Consider the following 24,440-nt stretch of genomic DNA (forward strand, 5'->3'; position numbering starts at 1 on the left):
AGATGTTATGGACTACAATTCCCATCAGCCCCTGCCAGCAGATGGGAATTGTAGTCCATAATATCTGGAGTGCCAAAGGTTCGCCACCACGGATATATAGAGATACTATATAAACTGTTTATAAACCCTGTACAGTTGTCATGGCAGGCTTCGGGTAACTATGGACATTTTTCTGCATAGGTGAATATACCTGTTGGTGGTTTGATATTGCACTCTTTGGTATCCCACTTTTGGCCTCAGACTCAAAGTATTGTTTCGTCCTCCTCCTTCAACCCCCCCTCCAATCTATCCAAAGCCATAGCGTAGGGCATATCCTGCTCACCCTTTGTATTTCAAGACATTTCAAAGTATGCAAAACATGCCACAAATGCACCTGCCACAAATGCCTTGAGTTCCTGTGTGCCTCTTACAAGGCCTCAGGTCCTGAAATAGTTTCCCTGGCAACTGGGATCACACAGGTTGTCTTTTTGCCACTAGCTGTGGATCTGTAGGCCGGCTGACTCTTCATCATAAAGATGGCCGATGCTTTGGTGATCCCGTGTTTATCATTCCATTGACTCTGGCTTGAAGGCATGGGTAAATGGAGACAGAGAATGGGAACCCAATAGCTTCCTCCTGGGTTTATCTGCCCTAAATATGTGAACACAGTGACAGGGAGATACTGGGATGTTGAAACAGCCCTGGAGCATGCTGTCAACAGGTCTATGAGGTTCTAGAAGTGCCTCAAGTTCTCTCAGCTTGAATCTGGACTTGTACATCAGCCTACACCTGTTGCCATGCACTGGGTTTGAGCTTAGTAGACTATGCTGTATTCCCAGTGACATGGAGTCACTCCACTCCACTTCCTTCTCTGCTCTGGTAGCCTTCTGGCACAGAAATCCAGTGGGAGCTTTCCTAGGAAGTTGAAATGCCATTCCACCCCTTCTCAGTGGAATCTACCCATATGGAAATCTGAAGCCATTGTGAAAAAAATATAAGGAGGAATCGAAGTTCATCCATCCCCATTTGACACTTTTAGTCTGAATTACTGGGTCATAGGAATAGCAAGGCAAAGCTATTTGGGGCTTTTGAAGGCAGGGAAAATGGGCAGCAAATTATGCAGAATTGTCTCTGTGTTAGTACGTAACATAGCTGAAGAGCTTGTTTGATAGTAAGAGTTCAGCGCTTAAAATCACATTGGGAGGCTAATCGATAGCATCAAACAGATTTAAGTGCCGCATTATGAGGATATTCATGGCTGCGTAATTCCAGTGTGATCTCAGAAACATTGTCTGTCGCCTGAAGATGCATGGGATTATTCTGTTGGGGGACAGCTGCTAAAATCTTCAGACAGGGACCCTAAACTATGCAGTTCTTCACTGCAGATCTGACAGAATGTCAATTAAGAGTGAGTGAAGAATGGTGTTCGGTTGGAAATTAAGTTTTCTATTAAAGAAAGGTCACTGTCGCTATAATTTTCCTTTGGGGAATGTTCATTTCCAGCTAATCTGAGGAAAAAGAAGAACAATATTTGATAGACCCAGAGGAAAAATAAAATGTAGAGAAAGAAACAAGCTGCATTTTTTTTAAAAAATATATTTGAATCCCCCAAACAGCATTTCCTTCCTGCAGCACAGAAGTATTTCTAAGCATATCTGCCTACTAGGCTAAGCTCAGTTGTCGTTTTGCTTCCCTATCTGAACTCTCTTGACCCAGCATCTCCAATAAAATATCTCTGAGCCAACTGACAACAGCCATTAAAATGATAAAACAAATAAAACGGAACAATAAAGCCAAATAGCATAAAATCAATCGGCCATAAAAATCATTAAAAGCAGCAATAAAATGCAGATAATTAAAAAAAAAGTCAAAGCAGCCATGCTCATTTTTAAACCTAACAACCAATTATACTGCAAGCCTGATGAGTGGAAGCGATAGCGCAGTCGTAATGTTGAAGACATGAAGTAGGGAGAAGCAATATCAGCAACAGGATGAGGGAGGGATTTTTTAAAATAATATTGTCTTACCTGGCACCTGAAAGATGGCAAGTACCAAATGTCTGTGGGGAGGAAGTGAAGCATCTTGGCTCTATAACGGAGGGGTTGTGGCCGTTGTGTGCTGAAGGTCCCTGTCTTGATCCACAGCACCTTCCATTTTCTTTTTAAAGGATCACGTTGTAGGCAGTGTGAAAGAGTCCACCTGAAACCCTAGAACGTCTCTGGCAGTCAGTTGTACATGCAGACTTCTCTGCATAGACCAATGGACTAACTAGGTAAAAGGCATTTTCGGGTGTTCAGTTGGTGCTGGAGGTTGCCATTTTGTCTGGAGCTGTTGCAATGGAAAGTTTCACTTCTCCTTTTGAAGGGCAGCCTACTGTAACTTCCAGCAACCCCAGTTTAAACAAGAAATTAACATTTGTTTGCAGCTTCTCCTGTGCTCCAAGTGGGGGCAAAAATGGTAAAATATTGAACAGGAAATTAACTCCCCCCCCAATGTGACTAATCATTGAAACCTTTCTTCTGAGAACATGAAGCAGCTGTGAGAGAATGGTACTTGTGGAAATATGTGCATGTCTCAAGTCTCTGCCTTTTTGTTTTCTTTCTGTTTTTGTGGAAAGTCTGTGGCTCATCGGTAGAACAGACACAGCCAGCCCCAGGTCCAGTCCTTAGTATTTTCAGCCAGAGGATCTCAGAGAGGTGGTGTCAGGAAAGACCTTTGTCTGCTTGAGGCCTTGAAAAGCCACTGCTATTGAATGACTCTGAACTAGATGGACCAATGACCATATTCTGGATGAGGCAGTGTCACATATTTCTAAGCAATCTTCCAGAATGTTCATTTGGCTTTATATCAGGGGTCTCCAACCTATTGCCCTCCAGATGTTAATGGACTACAATTCCCATCAGCCTCTGCCAGGTTGGCCAATTAGCAGAGTTGATGTGAATTGCAGTCCATTAACATCTGGAGGCTCATAAGTTGGAGACCCTCTGGTCTACACCATCACTGTCAGAGGGTTAGTATGTGGGAAGGTAGAAATATCTGAGGATGGAGAACAAGAAAGTTTGTAAATCCCTTTGTGGTGAAGTAGATCACACAGTTGGAATCCAAAGAATGAACCAGAGTAATTCTAAATAGAGTTGTACCCTTCTAAGCCTATTGACTGCAGTGGATTTAGACTAGCATCACATTGTGTAGGATTGCACTGTACAGTTATCCCTTCCACATTGTGACTTTCCCCATCGTGATCTTGATACATTGCGGGTCAACATAAGACATTAAATGGGATTTTGGGGGTAGTTTTGCGAAAGCTGCAGACGACATGTGAAGGCTAGCAGAAAAAGTTTAGAAACTCAGAAATGCATAAAATATATGTATAGTATTGTATAAGACCAACATATTTTATCTTTTAATATCATAAATATACACAATTTCTTGTTTTAAGTTAAAAGAAAAGAAAAAGAAAAAATCAGACTTATTCTTTAGTGCAGGTGGCCATGCTGGCAGGGGCTGATGGGAATTGTAGTCCATGAACATCTGGAGAGCTACAGATTGCAGACCCCTGCTCTAGTGCGAAGGGAGGACCAAAATATTTTACATGGATTACCAGATCGTTGGGGCCCCTAACCCCAGGGATATGGAAGGGATAGCTGTAAACTGAGGGTTGAAGGCTTACGGCTAAAGTTCAATCTTTTTCCTGAAAGTCTTGCAGCTGAATCTCTTCCTAGGCTTGCTGGGGCCAGGCCAGCTTTGCTTTCTGGTGTTTTTTTTTTAATGTTTCCATATTGTTTCTATTTTCATTCTAAATGTGCTAAATGAACAAACCATAACCAAAGTCTAATCAAGACAGGGTGCAAAAGAAATATCTGCATATTTATGGCAAGGTGCAAATGCAAATGCTCGTTCGGGGAATTCTGTATGTCAGACTGCATAGAAATGTTTCAGAAATAAATAAAAGGCAACAAAACTAAGGGTGCCCAATAAAACTACTTGCCCAGTTTGGAGAGCAAACTGAATCTACCCGATAGTGTCAGGATCTGAAATGACTGTTTTGACAAGGCTTTGGAACTGCACTAACGTTGTGATCAGAGAAACATCCATTAGAAGTGTGTTGTGTGAAGCATGACTTTATGGAGGAAGCATGACTTTATGCTCTTAAGGAACCGATCTAGGTGAAAGAAGAAGTAGGGAGCAAACTTGTCCAGCTGTTCTCAAAGCATGGATGACATTCTCTCAGGTCATTTTGTCACTAAGTAGCAAAAACTTAGATAGTTTTCAGCAGCAGTTGGAAATTTTAGATTAGTGATTTTCAACCTTTCCATACCTAGGATCCATGGGACTATTGACAGGAAGTCTAGGGAAGTCAGTCATGCAACTGCCAAAGGAGAACGAGAGTTATAACCTAACTGGTGTTCAGACCAGAATTGGGGGCAGCAGTCCTGAACAGCTGGGGACAGGACTATCATGAGGAAGAAACCATGAGACAAAATCATAGAGGAATCTCCTCTACCACTGAGCAGTCCCACTTTGCTGTCCTGTTGCTCTACTCGGCCTACATGCAAAGAGAGACAGGAGGCAAGGAATCCTCACTCTCTATACTGTGCCTTTCCACTAGGCACCACAAATGGTAGCTCTGTAGAAGCTCACCTTGGACCTGAGGGTCCAAGCCCTTGAACTGCTGAACACTATTTTAGATGCTTCCATTGTGGAAACCTCAAGCCAATAAACTTGGAGTGGCTGGGAAATAAAGTTGACTTACAAACGAAACTCAGCTTGGTTGCCTGGACGGCCATGTTGGAAAATGCATGGAAGCTCATCCATTTTTGAGGCTATTAGACTGTCAATGTATTTGTGACTGGTCAGGCTGTCGAATGCCTACTATAAAAAAGGGTGTCCATGGCAACAGAGGAAGTTTCTTCTGCAAAATATGCCTACGAGTCACTTTCCCCCCTTTCCATGTCTTTCTCCTTCAGATATCTACTTGTAAAAGAAGTGCCTAAGTGATCTGTTAACGTCAAATGTGTCAGCTCTCGTTATTTTTTTTTAACGTTACATTTAGGAAACCTGTCAACATGACCAAAGCTACCATCAATTACCGCAATGAGAAGACACACATGATGAGCGCGATTGATCGAAGCTTTACTGACCAGAGTACCTTGCAGGAAGATGAAAGGCTGGGCTTGTCCTTTATGGATACGCACAACTGTAACAACAGAGGTAATTTTTTAAGCAGCTTGGTAGAACCAGTATGTAGAACAGGAGTTTCACCATTCCAGCTTGACATACATTCATAGATATGATATTCAAGAACAGAATGGCTTTAGTTTCCATTTCAGCTGGTAGTGCGTCATTATGTCATTCACAAATGTGATATAGGCGTCTCTTGGTAAAGTGTCAGCCCATCGGCTAATGGGTCATTGGATCCTTCTACATAGAACCAGCTATGCACACTTGGCCCGATTCTTTATTTGCTTGCCAAGGTGGTCCATTGTGCCAGATTGAGTGCACGGTATGTTGCATATAGAGGAGTTGAGACATGATCAAACATTATGAGAAGGGTGAGATGGCAGCAGAACAGGTGATGTCATATTGGACCAGAGCAGGTCTGTCTGGTGGTGGAGAGTGCTATCAAGCTGACCTGAGGTAACCCCACATGGTTTTCAAGGCTAGAGACAACATTGCCTGCTTCTGTGTAGCAACCCTGGACTTCCTTGGTGCCCTTGGTGCCCTGCCCTTGCTGCCCTTGCTTAGCTTCTGAGATCTGGTGAGATTGGTGTAACTTGGGCCAACAAGGTCAGGAGAAGTACATCTTGGTGAATAGAAAAAGGAGGAGACCCAAATATCAGATTCGTGTGTGCAGAGAAAGAACCAGCAGAGAAAGGGGGCAGTTTGCTTCTTCTTCAGTACATCTCTTGTTTTCTCCAAATATAGTTATGTATAAATGGCACGAATGTGCATTCTTAAGTTGGTTGTGTTTGGAGGGATCAGTTGTGTCATGAAAGTCATCTCATTTTGCAGTCCTGTCTGCTGTGAAACCTTCTTACCTGACAGTGAAAACTCTGTCTTGCCTAAGACACTTCAACTTTAGACTTTCCTCCTTGTTCCTATTTTCACCCTTTTTCTGCCCTTTGCTTACCTTGTCTGCTTCTGAGGCAGACATTTTCTGTCTCCTACCCTTCCCTCCCACTCCTAAGAATCGCTATCTTTTCTCTCTGCACCTGCCTGATTACTTCTGGCTCCTCTGGTGTTCTCCTTCTCTTCACATCTACTCTGTCATGTCCTTAACTGTTACTTCTGTCCTGTCCTGTGACTCTTCTCATCTCTGCCTCCTCTTCTCTCATCTCTTGCTGAGGTCTGGTAGTTCCCACCTTGGCTGTAGCCCTGGCTGCTGTCATCTTTGACCATCTTAATCTTTGACCATCTTTGTCTCTCTGGTGTCATCCCCCTCCAGATGGTTGTAGCTGCATCCCTTCAGATTAGTTTAATGCTGCTGAGTGCTCCTCCATGTTATGTTTGTTGTTGTTTATGTTTATTAGATTTGTATACCACCCTACCCCCAAAGGGCTCAGGGCGGTGAACAACAGCTGCAGGAGAACATCAACAATAATCACAACATTCAATATTAACCAACAAAGCAATAACAAAGCATAACATCAATAAACAGGAAGTGAAGAACATGGCATGAATAAATAAATAGCATAGTATTTTAACCCAGCATTCCAGCTATAATACATACAGCTTTCCTACATTGGATTTATAATAATACAGCATCCATGAAGAACCCCCCCCTCCCCCCCGATTCCATACTGAAATCTCTCTCAGGATCAAATCACATCTAATGTCACAAAACTGTGACCAGATCGTCCCCCTCCCGACATATATTGTAGCTTTAAAAAATGTGGGTTGGGGCATATGGATCAACTCTGGTGCTAGGGTGATGGAGGGGGTTAACCATCCCCACTCACCGGCACTGTTTCCCTAACTGAAATTGCCTCACTGGGTTGCTTTAGACTTGATAGACAAAAAAAAGAAAGAAAGATAGGCTATCATTTAGTGAGGACACAGCATGGGAGAAGCTGTTACTGCTCACTTCTGTAGTGCCTTGGCCATAACTATATCCCTCCATCCCCACCTGCTGCCTTTATTCAGTTCAAATTCCACATCTTGGATCAGGTTATAGAACCACGACATTGGTTCTGGGTAACATCACCATATCATTTGGGATTGTACCTGGATGTGATATCACAACACTTTAAGAATTCCCTGATGGATTTTACCATGGAGATTTGGGGAATTTCTAGAGTGTCACAATGTCAATGAAAGACGCAACTAGAAACGATGTCACGCAACATTGCTTTCTGCCCCCATTTTTGTTTCCACTGCAGCAGAGCCCTAGAGTGGCTTGGAGCTTGGAAGCAGTTATTCCACCCACACACAAACCCCAGCCCCACACACACACTGGGCAACAGGCTTCCCTAACAGCAACTAGGTTTAATTTAGGGAGAGGTAAAAAGTAGGAGAGAAGTGGTTAAGAACGGTGGACTCTAATCTGAAGAACCAAGTTTGATTACCTTCTCCTCCACATGTTAATCTAATGATCCAGGTTTGTTTCTCCATTCCAGGAAGCCTGCTTGGTGCCCTTGGGCCAGTCACAATTCTCTCAGAACTCTCTCAGCCCCACCTACTTCACAAGGTGCCTGTTGTGGTGAGAGGAAGGGAGAGTTTGTAAGCTGCTTTGAGTCTCCTTCCAGGAGAGAAAAGCAGGGTAAAAATCCAAACTCTTCTTCTTCTGCTTGGATGTATATTCTGAACTGGGTGTGTGTGTGTGTGTGTGTGTGTGTGTGTGTGTGTGTGTGTGTGTGTGTGTGTGTGTGTGTGTGTGTGTGTGTGTGTGTGTGTGTGTGTGTGTGTGTATGGAAACGAGTGCTTACCGAGGCCCGTATTACAAGCCACTGATGCTTGAGGAATGAAAGTTCCATTTGGCATCTCTAATGGTGAACCGTGAAGAGTTAAAGAGGCAGCGCCCTTCGTGTTAGGCCCGAGACTGATCGTTTCCCACTGGCGAATGTACTGCTATGCTGATTTAGTTGTAAAGTAATTCTTTCTGTGCCCCAGTTTTCAGCCATATGCTAATAACATCTGTTAGTAGAACTTCAAGATGCTGCCTAGCACTCCCCTTCCCTCTACAGACTACAAGATTAATACGGTTCCTACCATTGTCTCGCAGATAATAGAAGCCCAGAGGGTAAGAATATGTCGCTTTTATATATTTGCGCAGGAGTCTTATTTTATTTTAGTTACTGCACTACTGCGGGTTCTCTGAACGCTGTTAACGAGACCGGTTTGTATGAACATTGTCTTCCACGAGCAGCTGAGAGCTTTCAGCCCAAATTTGCCGCGATGGCTTTAAATCTATTGAAGTCAAAGCAGCGGCACCTGCTTTTTGCTGGCAATGGCTTTCACCCCTTTCCTCTGAGGCGCGCAGAAGAGGAGTTTTCTGAAGCGTTTGCCAGAGGGGTTGCAGCCTCTTTCTGTGTGCGCTGATAAAAATACACAAAGGCTCGTTCCAAACTTAACCTTCACTGTATGCAAGAAAGGAAATCCATGTTTGAGTGCAACAAACGTGGCACCTGAGAGCTTGAAGATATGAGAGGCAGAGACCCCGTCCACACATGCAGAATAATGTACATTCAATCCACTTTCACCGTTGTTTGAAAGTGGATTTTGCTATTCCACACAGTAAAATCCGGCTTCAAAGTGGATTGAAAGTGCATTATTCTGCATGTGCAGAAGGAGCCAGAGTGGTATAGCGGCTAGCATCCTGGACATAGTTTGGGGAGTCCCAGATTCAGAACTTACCCCCAATTCACTGGCCAGTGGCCGAATTCCTTTTCATCCAGGTTCCAACATCCTCACTGCAACATGTTTCTAGTGAAGACATCTAGCCCTGCTCCTTGGGGGGTGCCTGCTGTCAGGGGTGCAATTGAAAAGCTAACAGCACCAAAATTTCAGAGTATCTTTAGGAGCCCCTCCTGATGATACCACCCAAGTTTGGTGAAGTTTGGTTCATGGGGGCCAAAGTTATTGACCCTCAAATGTTATGGACCCCATTTCCTATTAGCTCCCATTGGAGTGTTTTTTCAAAAAGGTGCATATACAAGCAGGTCCAGGAAAATCACGTGATATGGGGGGGGGGGGGTGCCAGAAACGGGACTGATCTGTGTTCCGTGGTTCGGTTGTGAGGAGATCTTGAGGGAACCTGAATATTTCAGGTGACTATCTCAGGATTAATCGCCAGTGAGGAAATCACCAGTGTTGGGCCAATCTCTTATGGTGTTTATTCTTGGGCAGAGGTGGTGCATCTCTCCCGAGGTCTTTGACCTTCTATGTGGTGATGGATGCCAAAATGTCTGTCCTTTCAGTAGATTCAAAGTATGTGACAGAGCAGCTCCTTCCAGCTGGATAAGGCGGGGGAGCAGCCATGAGCTGTGCCAGCTGCATAACAGGAAGATTTGAGTCCAGGGGCAGTGTAGATATTTCCATTTTTAGAAAGCCAGAACTTCTGTTGTATCTGGCAAATGGAACTTTGACTCAGAAAAGCTCATAATAAACCTGAGAATCTTGTTGGTCTCTAAGGTGCTACTAGAGGGAAGGTGGCATGCTATAGCCTGGCCATGTCAGATCTCAAAAGCTAAGCAGAGTCAGTTCCAGGAAGGGAGACCACCAAAGAAGGCTTTGCAGAGGAAGGCAATGGCAGACCACCTCTGCTTCTCATTTGCCCTGAAAGCTCATCACAGGGGTTGCCATTAAGTCAGCTGCAACTAAATGGCACCTGAAGAAGAAGAAGAAGAAGAAGAGGAGGAGGAGGAGGAGGAGTTTGGATTCATATCCCCCCTTTCTCTCCTGTAGGAGACTCAAAAGGGCTTACAATCTCCTTGCCCTTCCCCCCTCACAACAAACACCCTGTGAGGTAGGTGAGGCTGAGAGAGCTCCGAGAAGCTATGACTAGCCCAAGGTCACCCAGCTGGCGTGTGTGGGAGTGTACAGGCTAATCTGAATTCCCCAGATAAGCCTCCACAGCTCAGGCAGCAGAGCTGGGAATCAAACCCGGTTCCTCCAGATTAGATACATGAGCTCTTAACCTCCTACGCCACTTAAGCACACACACGCCAGGTGCTGCTGGATGCGAGCTTTCTTTTTCAACTCAAACCAACACAGCTACTCACCTGAAACAGTTATTTAAAGTTCTGTTGCTGTTCTAGCAGCTCAACCCCCCTCCTTCTCCCCAAAAGGGAAATTAGCAAGGGACCCTAATAATCCCTTTTGGCTTCTGTTGTTATTTCCTGTGTGCCATACAAGCTCCTTTGTGCTCATCACGCTTGTGCATGTGGGTTATTGCGTTATTCTGGTAGGTCTCTGTAGGCTCTCAATTACCTGGAACATATGCTGCTCCTGGAAACTACAAGCAAGAACGAGGCAGTGAGCAAGAGGACCTGGTGGGCTTTCTGAGCAGGCGAAGAAATGGCAGAACTTTATAAATGAACCCCAAAAAGAGGTTTAGGAGATGTGGTCAGGCTAATCATTTCCTGTTGCATAGAGGCTTGCAATTCAGCACTAGTTAAGCAGATCTTCCTTGCAAGGTGAGGCTGAGAGGGAGAAATACAATGCAAAATGAACAGAACATTTCAAAATGCAACGATAGAATTAATGCAGTGGTTCGCTAGTCCGCATAGGTGTCAAACTCGCGGCCCTCCAGATGTTATGGACTACAGTTCCCATCATTCCCTGCCAGCATCATGGAATGAAACTTAGAAAATGGGGCTTTCCTACTTTTCTCTCTTACTGCAGCTAACTGACCTCCCCCACACTGATTCCCGGAGGGGGGGATCCAGTGGATCCTTAGGAATTGTGCATGGGGGAAAGTGGGGGGAGGGTTGCATTATAGGGAGGGATTGGCAGAAATCTGTCCTTCCTCCAATGGAAGTGCCCTTCTGTTGTTGGAAAGGAGTTGTTGCATATCATTCATGTCAAGGCTTTGGAATCTGGGGTTCCTTCTCATGATCATGAGATGCAAAATTGTAACCCTTTGACTGCTAGCATGGTCATGAGCAGTGAACTCTAAAATGGTGAACCCGCTTTGTTTCCCCACTCCTATAAATGAAACCTGCTGGGTGACCTCAATTTCTCAGAAATCTCTCAATTCCACCTACCTCACAAGGCGTCTGTTGCAGGGAGAGGAAGGGAAAGGGGTTTGTAAACCACTTTGAGATTCCTTATGGTTGAGAAAAGTGGGGTATAAATCCAAACTCTTCTTCTTTACACTATACTTACAGATAGGGAAGATCACAGATGGCAGTTTTCATTTCCTTGTGTATGTTGTCATTACTTCTGTTTCTGTTCTGTTCTTTATCACCGTTGAATCTTTGGCCTCTCTCACATCGTTTTGATGGTGTTCATACATCATGCACTGTTTCTGCATCAGGGGCACAAAGATAACATTGAACTGTGTGTTTTAATAGGAATAATGTGGTGCAATGAAAGAGAAGCCTATTGAAAAATGAAGAGCTGTGGGTTTGTTTCTTACCAGGGAGAAACAAAATCAAAATAAGCATGATTGCATCAAATGATTGCAGCTTTCTTGAAATCCATCTCATTTCTCAAAGGATATTTCTTCCTCCATCTTTTCTCTGCATGGTTTTGGGTCAAGCAGAGATTCCTCACTGACACATAAGCCTACGGAAAATGCTGGGGGGAAGAATTAGGACTTATAAAAGGAAACACTTCTTCACACAACGTGTGATTGGTGTTTGGAATATGCTGCCACAGGAGGTGGTTATGGCCACTAACCTGGATAGCTTTAAAAAGGGCTTGGACAGATTTATGGAGGAGAAGTTGATCTATGGCTACCAATCTTGATCCTCCTTGATCTCAGATTGCAAATGCCTTAGCCGACCAGGTGCTCAGGAGCAGCAGCAGCAGAAGGCCATTGCTTTCACATCCTGCATGTGAGCTCCCAAAGGCACCTGGTGGGCCACTGCGAGTAGCAGAATGCTGGACTAGATGGACTCTGGTCTGATCCAGCAGGCTAGTTCTTATGTTCTTATGTTCTAAGGTGTACATTTTTCTGGGTTAAAATAATAACAAACGCAAGGTTGTGATTTACATGCCGTTGGGAGAACCCCCATTCTACAAAAAGAATATAGAAATGCCGAACTTGAATTAAGCTAAGAGTTATTGATTCTAATAACTAAAATGCGACTGATAAACTCTCTGCTTCCCCTTTGAGAGGCAAAGGTGGGGGGAGACACCGAAAAATGGTCCCCAGCCAAGATGGCAGAAGCTTCCTTGACTTTGGGGTGGTTCTTTCTCTGTGCAGTTGTCCTAAAAAGCCCCCCTTGCAGAGATGTTCAGATAATTCCTCTGAAGATAAGTGGGCTGTGTTGATGCAAGTAATACCACATGACTCCCATTATCCTAGAGAGCAGCACTAGATCTCATAGAGGAAATTGCATTTGTAAACATAGCCATTAGTTTTCTAAAAATATTCCATTAAAATGTTATGTAGTCAATCTTTTGGTTTTAGCGCCGGAGAAAGACCTGGCTGGCTGGAATATATTCCAGGATCTTCACACAGTGCTGGTTCTGTTATATCAGATTTTTCTCTTCTTTAAGTTGGATCCCATCAACAAGATCTGCACGCACAAGACTGGGGGGGGGGGGGAGGGGGGAGTTCCCTCCTCCCGTAACAGCCTTCCAACCTTACCCTTATGTTGCTACTTGGGATTCCCTGTCCCCCAGGAGTGGCATTTTAGGGAGTATGTGAGGCTGCTTCTGGGAATGTAGATGGAATCCCACTACTTAAGTGGACTTGGAAGGGTGTGATTCTGCTTAAGGTTGTACTTACTGTACAGTACTTGGTCTTGTTTCCAAAGCGGGTCTGATATGTCAAGAATTCTCTATTGCTTCTTTTTTTTTTTAAATCCTAACTTCTGTACAGAGTGCCACTGATGCCCAGTTTCCCTTCACGTGTCTTTTCACCTTTTGGGAGTACTGCACATGCACCATTGTAAAGCAGGGTAAAACTGTGACATTGATGTACTCTTAGGCAGAGATTCGTCAACATTTCGTTTTGTTTTGTGATCCAGAGTGCGCATGTACAGTAGCATTATCAAAATCAGTTTGATGCAGATCACAAGAAGATTGCTGTTTAAATATGTTTTCATCTGCAACATGGGGGTGGGGGGTGGGGGGAGACCCTAACGATGTTGAAAACTATTGCACCTCCTCAAATCAATTTTAGAACTTTCCCTAGTTTGCCGAAGGCTTTCACGGCCAGATTCAACTGGTTGTGGTGGGTTTTCCAGGCTGGACACAGCATATAACAGACTTCCCTCTGTGATACACCTCTGAAGATGCCAGCCGCAGATGCAGGTGAAACGTTAGGAACAAGATCCGCCAGACCACGGCCACACAGCCCAGAAAACCCATCACAACCAGTTTCCCTAGTTTATTCAGAGTTAAAGGAGTGAGACGCATTGCAGAGCCAAGCACAGTGATAGGTGAACTTCTTCATCTAAAATAATCTGCCTTCCCTCAACTTCTCCAGGGAGTTAGCTTTTATAATACTAAAATGTACTAGCCGCCACTGTTGGACAGCGCATGGTAGCAGAACACAGCAAACTAATTGGAGGGGGTGAGCAAAGTGGAAGGAACTCACCCTAGGAAGAGTAAGTGCCCACCCAGTTTAATTCTGCACATATTTATTTAGTAGGGAGTACAATGGTGTTCAGTGGATCTACCTTCCAGGTGCCTGGGAAATGTTCGAAATGGGTGGCAGAGTTTGAAATTGACACCCAATTAGCCATTATATGCCATCTAATAAACCAAATGCAACCAGCCAAAAAAGCACAGGACATTATTCCCACAATTAATTAATTGAACTAATCCAATTTAAATCTGTCTAACTTGAGATATTATTGTTCATCATTTACAGAGTGTGCTGTGTTCTTTCCAGCTCAAGGTTGCTTCACACATTACATCCAATAGACAGAAACCGCTGGAAATAGCTACCAAATTATGGTGACTGACCAACAAAGAATGACTCACCCTATTGATCTTTCCACCATGTGGAAAGTTTTCACACCACAAGGAAAGTGCTCACACCACTGTTGGAGAGGGCTTTGCCAGAAATGTCTTAGTAATATTATGGAAATGCGATGGGAAAGATCTGTGTTGTCTCTTATTGAATTTTCCAGCAGTTATGTTCAATAGCAGCTTTACAACAATTTTTCAGCAAAATGTTCCAGATAGATACACTTTCCTTTTCTGGCAGCAGTCAACTGCCATCACATCTCAAAGACTCAGGAGCCAGCAGAGATGTATCGGGGGGGCGGGGATGGCATCCTGGGACAACACCTGCTCTGTGCACCCCGTGCCCCGCACTTGGGGGAGGGGGCAGCTCGGATGGGCACCACAGCAGCAGGCCAGCTCCTGGGCCGGCCTGCTGCCACGGCACTCGTCCAAGCCCCTCGCTTCCCTGCAGGACACTTCCTGCCCTTCCCAGGCCCTGTACCTGGCCCACAGCGGGCCCATGTTGTGCGGCTGGCCTGGCCTCGGATATCGGTGCAATCCCGCGGCGGAGGAGAGGCCTCCCTGCCATGTGGCTGAGACCAGCCTTGGGTGCCGGTGAGTGGTGCCCCGGCATGGGAGGTGCTGCCAGCCGCTGGCCGGGTCACCACACCTCGGGAGAGGCCAGGTGTAGGGACCCGGCCGGTACCTGGCACCCCCTCCCCACATGACCAAAAGGTGTGCGCCCAGGGGCATAGGTTACCCCATGTCCCTGCAGTGGTGCGTCACTTGGAGTGAGCCATACATTTTCTATTTCTTTGCTCAGTCCCACTCTCTGCCTTAGAGTCATGGTTAACCGTAGCTTTGATTTGACTCATTCTATATTTTTACTTCCCCTTTTAAATTTAATCACACTACTGCTTGTTGTATCATATCATTCTCAGCAGACCAGCGCAGCAGTGTGGTCAACGAATCCAGCAGCTTGTTGGGTGGCTCCCCTCGACGACAGTGTGGACGCAAAGGCTCCCCCTATCATACTGGGCAGCTCCACCCAGCTGTCCGAGTAGCTGATCTTCTCCAGCACATCAACCAGATGAAGACTGCAGAAGGCTATGGCTTCAAGCAGGAGTATGAGGTGAGAATTCAGAACAAGGCCGGGCCTGGTTCTTAATCCCTCACAATCGTTTAGTATGTAGTGTGGTGAGGACAGAGTTTCTTATCTATCATCTTATACTGTACACCAAAGGCATCAACAGAAAGAAGAAAGATGGTATCCAGTTTATGGACATCTGAAGCTGCCTTCTTAGGGAGCTGTTGAACCATCTGGACCTTTGGGCCCAGTATTGCCAACTTGTATTAGTGGCTTCTGCAAGGGTTCAGGCAGAGCTGGATTCTGTCACACATACAAACTCAAACAGTACTCAATAGTCAAAGCCCAGTTCCTGGTAATCTCCATGTACCTGGTCTTTCTCTGAACTCCGGGTCTCAGTCTGCCTGTTCCTTGACTCTGGACCTTCTGACTATACCTATGCTTGCCATCTGTCTTGACTCTGGACTAGTTGATTATGCCTTTGCTCACTGCTCACCTTGACTCTGGACTGCCTAATCATGCCCTGGGTAACACCTGCTAGCAGTACACCCCAGGGGCATACCACCTATGTGCACCTGGGTGCACATAGACCTGGGCACTGGCATCAGCTCCAGGCAGTAGACCTGGACTCTGGCAACGGCTCTGAGCAGTATACCTGAACGCCAGTATTGGCTCTGAGCAGTAGTCCTGGATGTTGGTGCGGGCCCCAGGCAATAAACCTGGATGCTGACGCGAGCTCCAGGCAGTAGACCTGGGCTCTGGGTGGTAGACGGGTACCTTGGGTGGGAGGGGGCATGGAAAATTCAGATTTTGTCTCGGGGCTCCATTTTTCCTAGATACACCTCTGGTATACCTGCTTTACCAAACTCACTAGGAAAGAAAATATGGAAAAGACCAAACTTACTTGGAAAGACAATATGGAAAAGAAGGAGACTCAACATGAGATGGATTCATGTGGGCAGCTGTGTTGGTCTGAAGCAGCAGAAAAAAGGTTGAGTCCAGTTGCTCCTTTAAGACCTACAAAGCTTTATCCTTGGTATAAGCTTTTGTGTGCTGGTATCTGAAGAACCGTGCATGTACACGAAAGCTTATTCCAAGGAGCAAACTTTGTGGCTCTTAGAGATTCAACATGAGATGGATTGACTCAGTAAAAGAAGCCACGGTCTTCAGTTTGCCAGACCTGAGTGAAGCGATCGTTGATACGACATTTAGAAGATCATTCATTCATAGGGTCGCTGTAAGTTGAAAGCGACTTGTCAGCATATCACGCACACACGCCTAACAGAATCCCCATCCTGTGTCTGAGATGTTCCCTCAGGGTCATTTTTCCATGATGCTCTGTGCCTTGCAGAGTGCCAAGAGGCTGCAAACCAAGTTCTGGGACCCTTGTGCTGTGGCACAGAGCCCAGGATGGCGGCTCAGCCTGAGCATTTGCTGGGCGGGGCTGTTGATTGCTTTGCCGAAAGGGTGTTGTGTCCCTGAGCCGTTGCATCGGCTCTTCTAGCATATCAGAACGGTCCAGTCAGAGTGTCTTTGCTTTGTGCTGCTGTCATAACAATCTGGCATGGTGTCCCGCAGGACTGCCTATTGAAATCCCCCCCTCTGCTCACCCCAAAATTACTGTCTCGACTTCCATTGTTTCTGATGCATGAGCCTCTCTTCTCCAATATTATGAATTTGACAAACCTGGGTTAGTTACAATAATTAGGGCACCTTGAAAAGCTGTTGTACATGTTCCAAAACCAGGCATTTGAAAGGCATTTGGATATTAGGAACAAGGGAGAAAACATATCATTTTCTTCCACTTACCCTCTTGCGTGCGCTCTTAGCCGTGGGTGTTGCTGTTATTTCGCACCAGCTCTGCTCAGTGGAATGAAAAGAGAAAGAATGCATTGCAGAGAAAAGAAAAGAAAAGAAAAGGAGAAAAAAAACAGCAAACTCATAATCCAATGAAAAAGACATTTTGGAAACCTTTGGAATGTAGATGTAGAATACAGATGTAGTCAGCCATGGCCTATCATTTGGTTTGGCTTCTCCCACCCCTCCTTTTCTTTCTTCCCTTCCTTTCCACCCTTCTCCTCCTTGTTTTCCCCTTCTCCTCTCTGTTATATTAGAAAAAAAATATGATTAAAGGGGTGGGGGTTGGGGAATATTATTTTAAGAGATGACCGCCTGGGAGGGGCACCTCATATTTTCCTAAACTGCCGGGAAGTCCCATGATGCAAATTCTTTGATTGTTCTAATATTAGGTGTTATATGTTATTACTGTTTTTAATTGAATTAGGGTGGGTTTGATTGTTAGGTTGGATTTTATTTTATTATTTTTATTATACTGTATAGTTTTACTATTGTTCGCGGCCACGAGCCTGGCTTTGCTGGGGTAGGATAGGATAGAAAACTAAAATAAATCAAAAGAAGAATGAATCCACTCAAGAAAAGGCCTTTTGTGAACAATGTTAGTGTGCTTGTTTTGTTCCCTTTGGTGATTTGTGTTCCCCCTTTCAGCTCCATTTGCACTTCCAACCCCAGGAGACGAACAAAAATTGTTTAAAAAGGGAACATTGAATCTTCAAACAGTCAAACAACCTCATAACCATGTCCATAGTACATAAGATAACAGAACAAGTTGCTGTTTGATACTGTTGGGTAATTTTTTTTTAAGGACGAGGTTGTAATAATCCTAAGTTGGAAATGTACTCATGTGGAGGAGGAGCTACAGCTGTTAACACATACAAAAGTGGTATATCGCAAGTGGTGAAATCGCAAAATACACCTCTTCTGACCAAGAAATGTCTAGGCTGTCAATTTAATGTTCTTATTCCCAAAGCTGCAGATGTATCAAAAAAGTTAATAAAAGGAATATATCGCATTTTACTGATTTTGGTAAAAGGATGCAGGAGGGAAGGTAAAGGTAGTCCCCTGTGCCAGCACCGGGTCGTTACTGACCCATGGGGTGATGTCATGTCACAACATTTACTCAGCAGACTATTATTATGCGGCAGTTTATTATTATTATTATTATTATTATTATTATTATTATTATTATTATTATTATTATTATTATTATTATTATTATTACTACTACTACTACTACTACTACTACTACTACTATTATTATTATTATTATATTGATACAAAAACAGTTATACACAGCAAACAAGATCAATATGCTGGATTTTGTATTACATCACACGTCAGACACTTCCCAAGCATCTAGGACTGTGTGATGTATCGACGAATAATGCGTGCAGAGCCGAGTAGGGTGGCCTTTTGCAGCTGACATATGGTGATTTTGTCAGCGCCGATTGTTTTTAAGTGCCGTCCAAGGTCTTTAGGCACTGCACCCAGTGTGCCGATCACCACTGGGACCACCTTTGCTGGTTTGTGCCAGAGTCTTTGTAATTCAATCCTTAAATCCTTGTATCGTGTAAGTTTTTCCAGTTGCTTCTCATCAACCATGAAATTATTTGTGCCTCGGTTCCTTAGGCGACCCCTGTGAAAGGGTCGTTCGACCCCCAAAGGGGTCGCGACCCACAGGTTGAGAACTGCTGCTATAGATGATGCGTTCTTGACTGTCTATGGATTCTTCCACATATTATTTCTTCTTCCATACCAACCTTCCCATTTCCTCAAAGGATGATTGTCCTTCCTATAATGGATAATTTAGTGGGAACACTGTACCAAAATAAGAACCTTGAGAAAGGACCAAACTCTAAAGCAGTTTCGGATATCTGTGCTTTCAAAGAGGATTTGGTGTTTGTTCATTCCCCCAAGTGTTCTGTGTGTAGATAATAGACTTCTGTTTCTCCTAGAGTTTCTTTGACGGTTGGGATGCTTCAAAGAAGAAAGACAAGACCAAAGGGAGACAGGATCACTTGCCAACCTGTAAGTGTCTGAGACTAAAGCTTTTGGAGAAACAAAGGAAAATCAATCCTTTCTTTTCATTTCTGGGGATCGGAATGCCTTGAAACAGTGCTGTGCCTGAGAAAATAATACATTTCAGTTCTGCTTTGCTAACATCTTGGGGGTGTTGAAACTAGGGAAGATGGATTTGACTCCAGTTTTGGTTCTGTTTTCAAAAGCAGTCATTTCATTATGGCCCCAACTCACTGCTAGGGAATAGGCAAAATGTTGTCCTTTGCATTTTGGATTGCATTTCAACCATGCTGTTCACAAAGTTGAATGGGTTACCTCAGGAGATTCTTCTTACTAACATGAAAGTATGGAGCAGTAGACATATTCCGAGAAAATCTGAAGGGGAAAAATTCCGGAAGTCAACCCACATTCAGTCATGCATGGCTCCAGTTCTGGTTTTTACACATCACAGACTCCAAGCTTTTATATTGAGTCAATTCTGAGAGGCAGAGTGCGGGGAGAAAGGTTTCCCTGCATGCTGAAAGTTCAAAGTGAGACCTGTAGCATTTAAAGTGGGATAAGAAGAATGGAAAGGGTGTGTCGAAATAGACGTTGAGGGGGAGGGGCCCCTCAGAAGAGGACAGGGGCAAATTGTCAGGTCTGTAGCAGGGGGAAGTTGGTTGAAATTACATCTTTCTTTTTTGTGAGTGGAAACATCAGCCTGGATCCAACCCCAAATGTCAAAGGGCTTAAATAGTTGGGTTGAACTCTCAAAAGGAAGAGTCTTGCAAGAATTCATGTGTGACTTGCTTTTCTGTTTTCAAGAAGTCTTAGGAGAATGTGGTTGTAAGGAGGATTATCTCTTCCAGCTCCCAGATGGTGGCAGCAGTTGGGTAAGGGACCAGATGGGCATCTGGCTCATGGCAGGCAGGACAGGACTTTGCCCCCTGCCCCAAATCTGCCCCTTGAAGCGATCCTCACTATGATTCTGTAGTTATAAAACCAGCCCAGCTGTGGATTGCTGTGGATTGCCAGACCCACAATGTTAGTCTGATTTAGAGGATTCTTTGAAAGGAGTATCTTTGAGAGGCCATGTCATGTAGTGGATAGAATGCAGGACTAGGGTCTGGGAAACCCAGATTTGAATCCCCACTGTGTCGTGGAATCTTACTGGATGACCTTGGACCAGTCACACAGTCTCAGCCTAACATACCTCACAGGACTGGTGTGCATATAAAATGGAGGAGGGAGAATGATGTAGGAAGTCACTTTGGATCCCCATTGGTGAGAAAGTTGTATAAAAACCTAAATTTAAAAAATTAATTTTCTTTTCTTTTCCAACAGCCATAAGATATGTGCAATTACAGCTCTGTGGGTTTAGCCTTTTCTTCCATCATGTTCTTAACAGTTCTGTTCCATCATCCCTTCTCTGTTCCTAAATGCTTCTAAGCACCGGATGCATTTTTAGAAACCTGTAATCATCATCCTCTGATGGGGAGGAGTCATAGAATAAAATAGCTGTCTCGTACATGGTTCCTTTGTGTGCCTTAAAAAAAACCCCTGTAACACATGTTCCTAATATTGATAACATGCTTGTAACATCTGCTCACAATTTATGAATGCCCTTGTAATCCCTTAATGAACATATTTTTCATATAAACCATCACCCAATTAACGTAAACTCAAGAACTTTTACATTGTAACTGTTCTTTCCATCTGTAATAAAGAGGCCTCATCTCCGGCCACCTTGTATAAAAAAGGTGAAAGACCAGTGAGAGGTGTCAATCAAAGCCACCATCTGTCTTTTCACAGTAGATCTCTGGTACTGTCTTGTTGGCCACCCCTCTGCTTTGGAGAGGCTGAGATCTCAAGTGGATGGCAGTTGGAGAAAAGTGGCTGTTGAAGAGAAAGCTTGTGGTGTTCTTGAGGGAGCTGAGGAGTTTCTATGGCAGGAGGTGTTCCAGAGAAAACAGCCTGTGGAGTAGTGAGGAAGAAAGTTGACAGAAGAGCCACCATCTTCTGGTGAGGGCTTTTTTGTTCTGGAAGTGTGATGAAAAGATGCTTGCCCAACCTACAGACATTCCTGGAGCATGTGAGGTGGTGTCCTGAGAGTCCACAACATAATCTCACATTTATTGGTGGGGAGGAGTGTGCAGTCATTTTTCCATGTTCCTTTGAGCCCTACTAGCACCAAAGAGTCCCAAAGGACTACAAGAGAATTGTCCTTCACTCGCTGCCAGTAGATGTCCAGTGGTCAATCAATCCGAAGGTCAAGGCAGGCAGCAAGCAAATGCATGTTTTTGCAGTCCAGGGATCAAGGCAGGCAGCAGGAAAAGCATGGTCAGACAGTCCAGAAGTCAAAGCAATCTGAGAGTTAGGCAGACTGAGAACCGGAGGATTATCTCTTCCCGCTCCCAGTTCAGAGGAACCGAGCAGAGAAGCCACCAGGTGCGTGGAGCTTCTCAGTGAAGCACATTCGTTGCCCCAGGACCAACCAGGACCTCTTTCTAAGCATAAATAGGCTGTAGGGTGAGAAGGGATTGAATCTCTACAAGGACTCACTCAGGGGTCAGATTCAAGCCTCTTGCCATAATGTGAGGCTATCCTTTTCGGTGCCCATTCAAGCCTCTGTTTCTGCCTCCTACATGCACCAGGCTCTTCAATCAGTTCGAGGGAGGCTGCTGATGGTTTTCCCAGCTGCAAAGCATCTGGCTCTGCCACTGCCTCGGCTGGGAGGGAAGGGCTTGGCGCTGGCTCTGCCAATTACGTTTCCTCTCGGGGAGCCAGCTCCTGATTTATGGTGCCTTCAGGCACTGTATCTGGTTCCTCATCTTCCTGGGTCTGGCTCATGACAACTCCCATTTCTTCCCATAGGAAATGAGAGATTGCCCCAGAGGTTGCAGAGAACCTCTGAGGCGATCTTCTGTTTCCTGGTAGATGTAGGTGAGCCAAGTATCTTCAGTTAGCAGCGGGCCCTCATCTGGGTGGTGGGTCTAGGCAGCTGCCTGACAATTCTAATCTCCTGTTGCCCACTCTGGCCCCATCTTTTTGAGCTTCACACTAAAAGAAAAGAATTCTGGGGCAACCCCAAAGCTTGTTTTCCATTATGTGACATTGCAGTCAGCCGTAGGAATGGTGTCACTTTATCATTACTTGGGGCTTCCGTTTTCCTAATGGACTAACACATATACCTTTCTGCTGTAATGGAGTAACCTTCTACTGCACACACAAGGGACCTCTGCAGTATTTGACAGCATTTAGAACAGGGGTGTCCAACTCTGGCACTTCAGGTGTTCATGAACTACAATTCCCATAAGTCCCTGCTGGCATTGCCAATTGGCTGATGGGAATTGTAGTCCATGAACATCTGAAGCACCAGAGTTGGACACCCCTGATTTAGAACATTCCATTCATGACATGGTGTACAGAGGTGTCTATTGCTGGTCAAGAGACAGTAGGAAAGAATAAATGACCAGGGAGAGCCTCTTTCCCACTTCCAGCTCTGCTAGGAACAGACGAGAGCACACAATTCAGTTTGAATGTTTGATACAACATATTTCCACCAAAAGCTGTTTTTGCCACAGTGGGGATTCTCAGTATCAGCCTCCCCAATTATTTTTTGTTGTTTCTAATTATGACTGTTTCCTCTCTGTATTTTGCAAATTGAAAATCCTTGTTAACATTCTGACAAAAAATGAGAGCAAATTATTCAAAACAGCTTGGCGGCTGCCAAAGGCTGTTTCCACCCCTCTCACCAACCAGCTGTGGGGACAGAAGAGCGGAGAGAGCAGATGCCTATTGATTTATGGCGTGGGAAGGGTTCACAGGTGCAGGTCTCGTTGCAATGCTGCCATTTTCCTCTGCTCTGCCAAACCTCAGATGGCAATCAGTTGGCGCCAGATGTGACACGGAGTTGTGGCAGACACTGAGTGGTGACCCACATCTGCTCTGCCATGAAAGCTTTGCTGAATCTAAGCAACTCTGGGCCTGCTCAGCAGCTGATTGGGACCCTGATAGGGATCCCCATCTCTGTGTCACGGGCTGGCCACAAAGGAGGCACGAGGCAAGGTGTATTGAACACTTCCAGCTTTACTTTAAATAAGATAGGTAAAGAAACACACAGAAGCTCACTGCTCCGTTGGTGCAACTGGGTTCACTCAAACTAAGTCCGCAAGCCCCAATGCAGCAAAGTCCATACAGAGCAAGTCCACAAGTTCAGGTGTGGCCGCAGCTGGTTCCTCATCCTCCAAGAGTCACTGCTGCCAGGTCTGGCTTTGGGGGTCTCACCTTCGTTGGAGTCAAAAGACGGGCATGACAGGCCATCATCCTCACTGTCAGACACAGTGTGGGAACAAACCCTGACACTCTGCTTCCTTGAGTTCTGTGGAAGGAAGTTGGAATATAAATAGCAAAACTGGAGGTGGGGTTAAATGATTGGACAGTTCCAGCCTGTAGCCCCCGAAAAAAACGCTTAGGGCCTTGAGCAAGACAATTGCCCCTCCTACTTCCATGTCTTTGTTTTTAACTCATTGTCCTCCTACCATTCCATGCTTTCTAGAGAGCAGGTGACTGGCTTTACCCTTAGCTATGGTGAATAATTATAATATGAATGGATTTGTTCAGTTACTATCTGGCTGTAAATTGCTTGGGCTTTACAGACTGCATCAAGTCTGAGTTGCATATTAAGATTTTAGTGTATATAAAGTTTGAGTCCGGTGGTGCCTTTATTACTAACAAAGTTTTATTCTTGATATAAGCTTTCACGTGCATGCACACTTCTCAGGTATTCTTCATATGTCTTAAAGGTGCCACTGGACACAATTTTTTTTTTGCTGCTTCAGACCAACATGAACCAACGTGAAGGTTTCCGTGTATCACTGACGCACCGTCACAGAAGGGCTAGAAGTTGTTGGCTGAGAAGCTCCTGGGTTTCTTTTCTTAACGTGTTCCTTCAATCCAAGATATTCCGGAAACAGGGAAGCTCCTGAGTCAAAGATCTCCCTCTGACTTTCATCCTCTGATGGTCTTGTCCATTTTTGTTTCCAGACGATCGGCATCGAGTTAAGCTCCACCCTCTTCTTGGCGATCCCAACTCAGACTATATCAATGCCAACTACATTGATGTAAGTAGTCCAGTGCTTTGGTCTGTTTCCGCTACCATTTGTGGCAAAATCCCAGTTCATTTTTTGTCCTTCATTGTCTCTTCAAAACTTTGTTAGTTGTGACCTATGATTTATCTTAGTCTTCCTAGTTCTTGTTTTCTCCCCTCCTTCTGCCCTCTCTGACCATACTTCCCACCTAACTTTAAATCTCTTTCTGTTGCCTCCCATTGTCAGCTCTAGAAACAAATGCTTCCTACCCTTTTCACAGCATGAGGAGTTAACCCCCAGGCATGGGAAGTTATCATGGAGCAGCAGTACAAGATGGGATCAGATATGTGTTCGTTTGTGGGGCT

General features: G+C 44.8%; 1 protein-coding gene across 8 annotated transcripts in view; it reads left to right on the forward strand.

Annotated features, from left to right (window-relative positions):
• The window catches only part of PTPRU (protein tyrosine phosphatase receptor type U), a 488,373-nt gene that overhangs the window by 386,442 nt on the left and 77,491 nt on the right, over positions 1–24,440 (forward strand). For all 8 annotated transcript variants that reach the window (XM_048499773.1, XM_048499774.1, XM_048499775.1 and 5 more), the window contains 4 exons: positions 5,033–5,190; positions 14,985–15,175; positions 18,943–19,015; positions 24,032–24,108. In XM_048499773.1, the coding sequence (XP_048355730.1) occupies positions 5,033–5,190; positions 14,985–15,175; positions 18,943–19,015; positions 24,032–24,108 (499 nt within the window). The remainder of the gene's footprint in view (positions 1–5,032; positions 5,191–14,984; positions 15,176–18,942; positions 19,016–24,031; positions 24,109–24,440) is intronic.

This window comes from Sphaerodactylus townsendi, linkage group LG06 (genome assembly GCF_021028975.2).
Source record: "Sphaerodactylus townsendi isolate TG3544 linkage group LG06, MPM_Stown_v2.3, whole genome shotgun sequence".
In the NCBI taxonomy this organism is placed as follows: domain Eukaryota; kingdom Metazoa; phylum Chordata; class Lepidosauria; order Squamata; family Sphaerodactylidae; genus Sphaerodactylus; species Sphaerodactylus townsendi.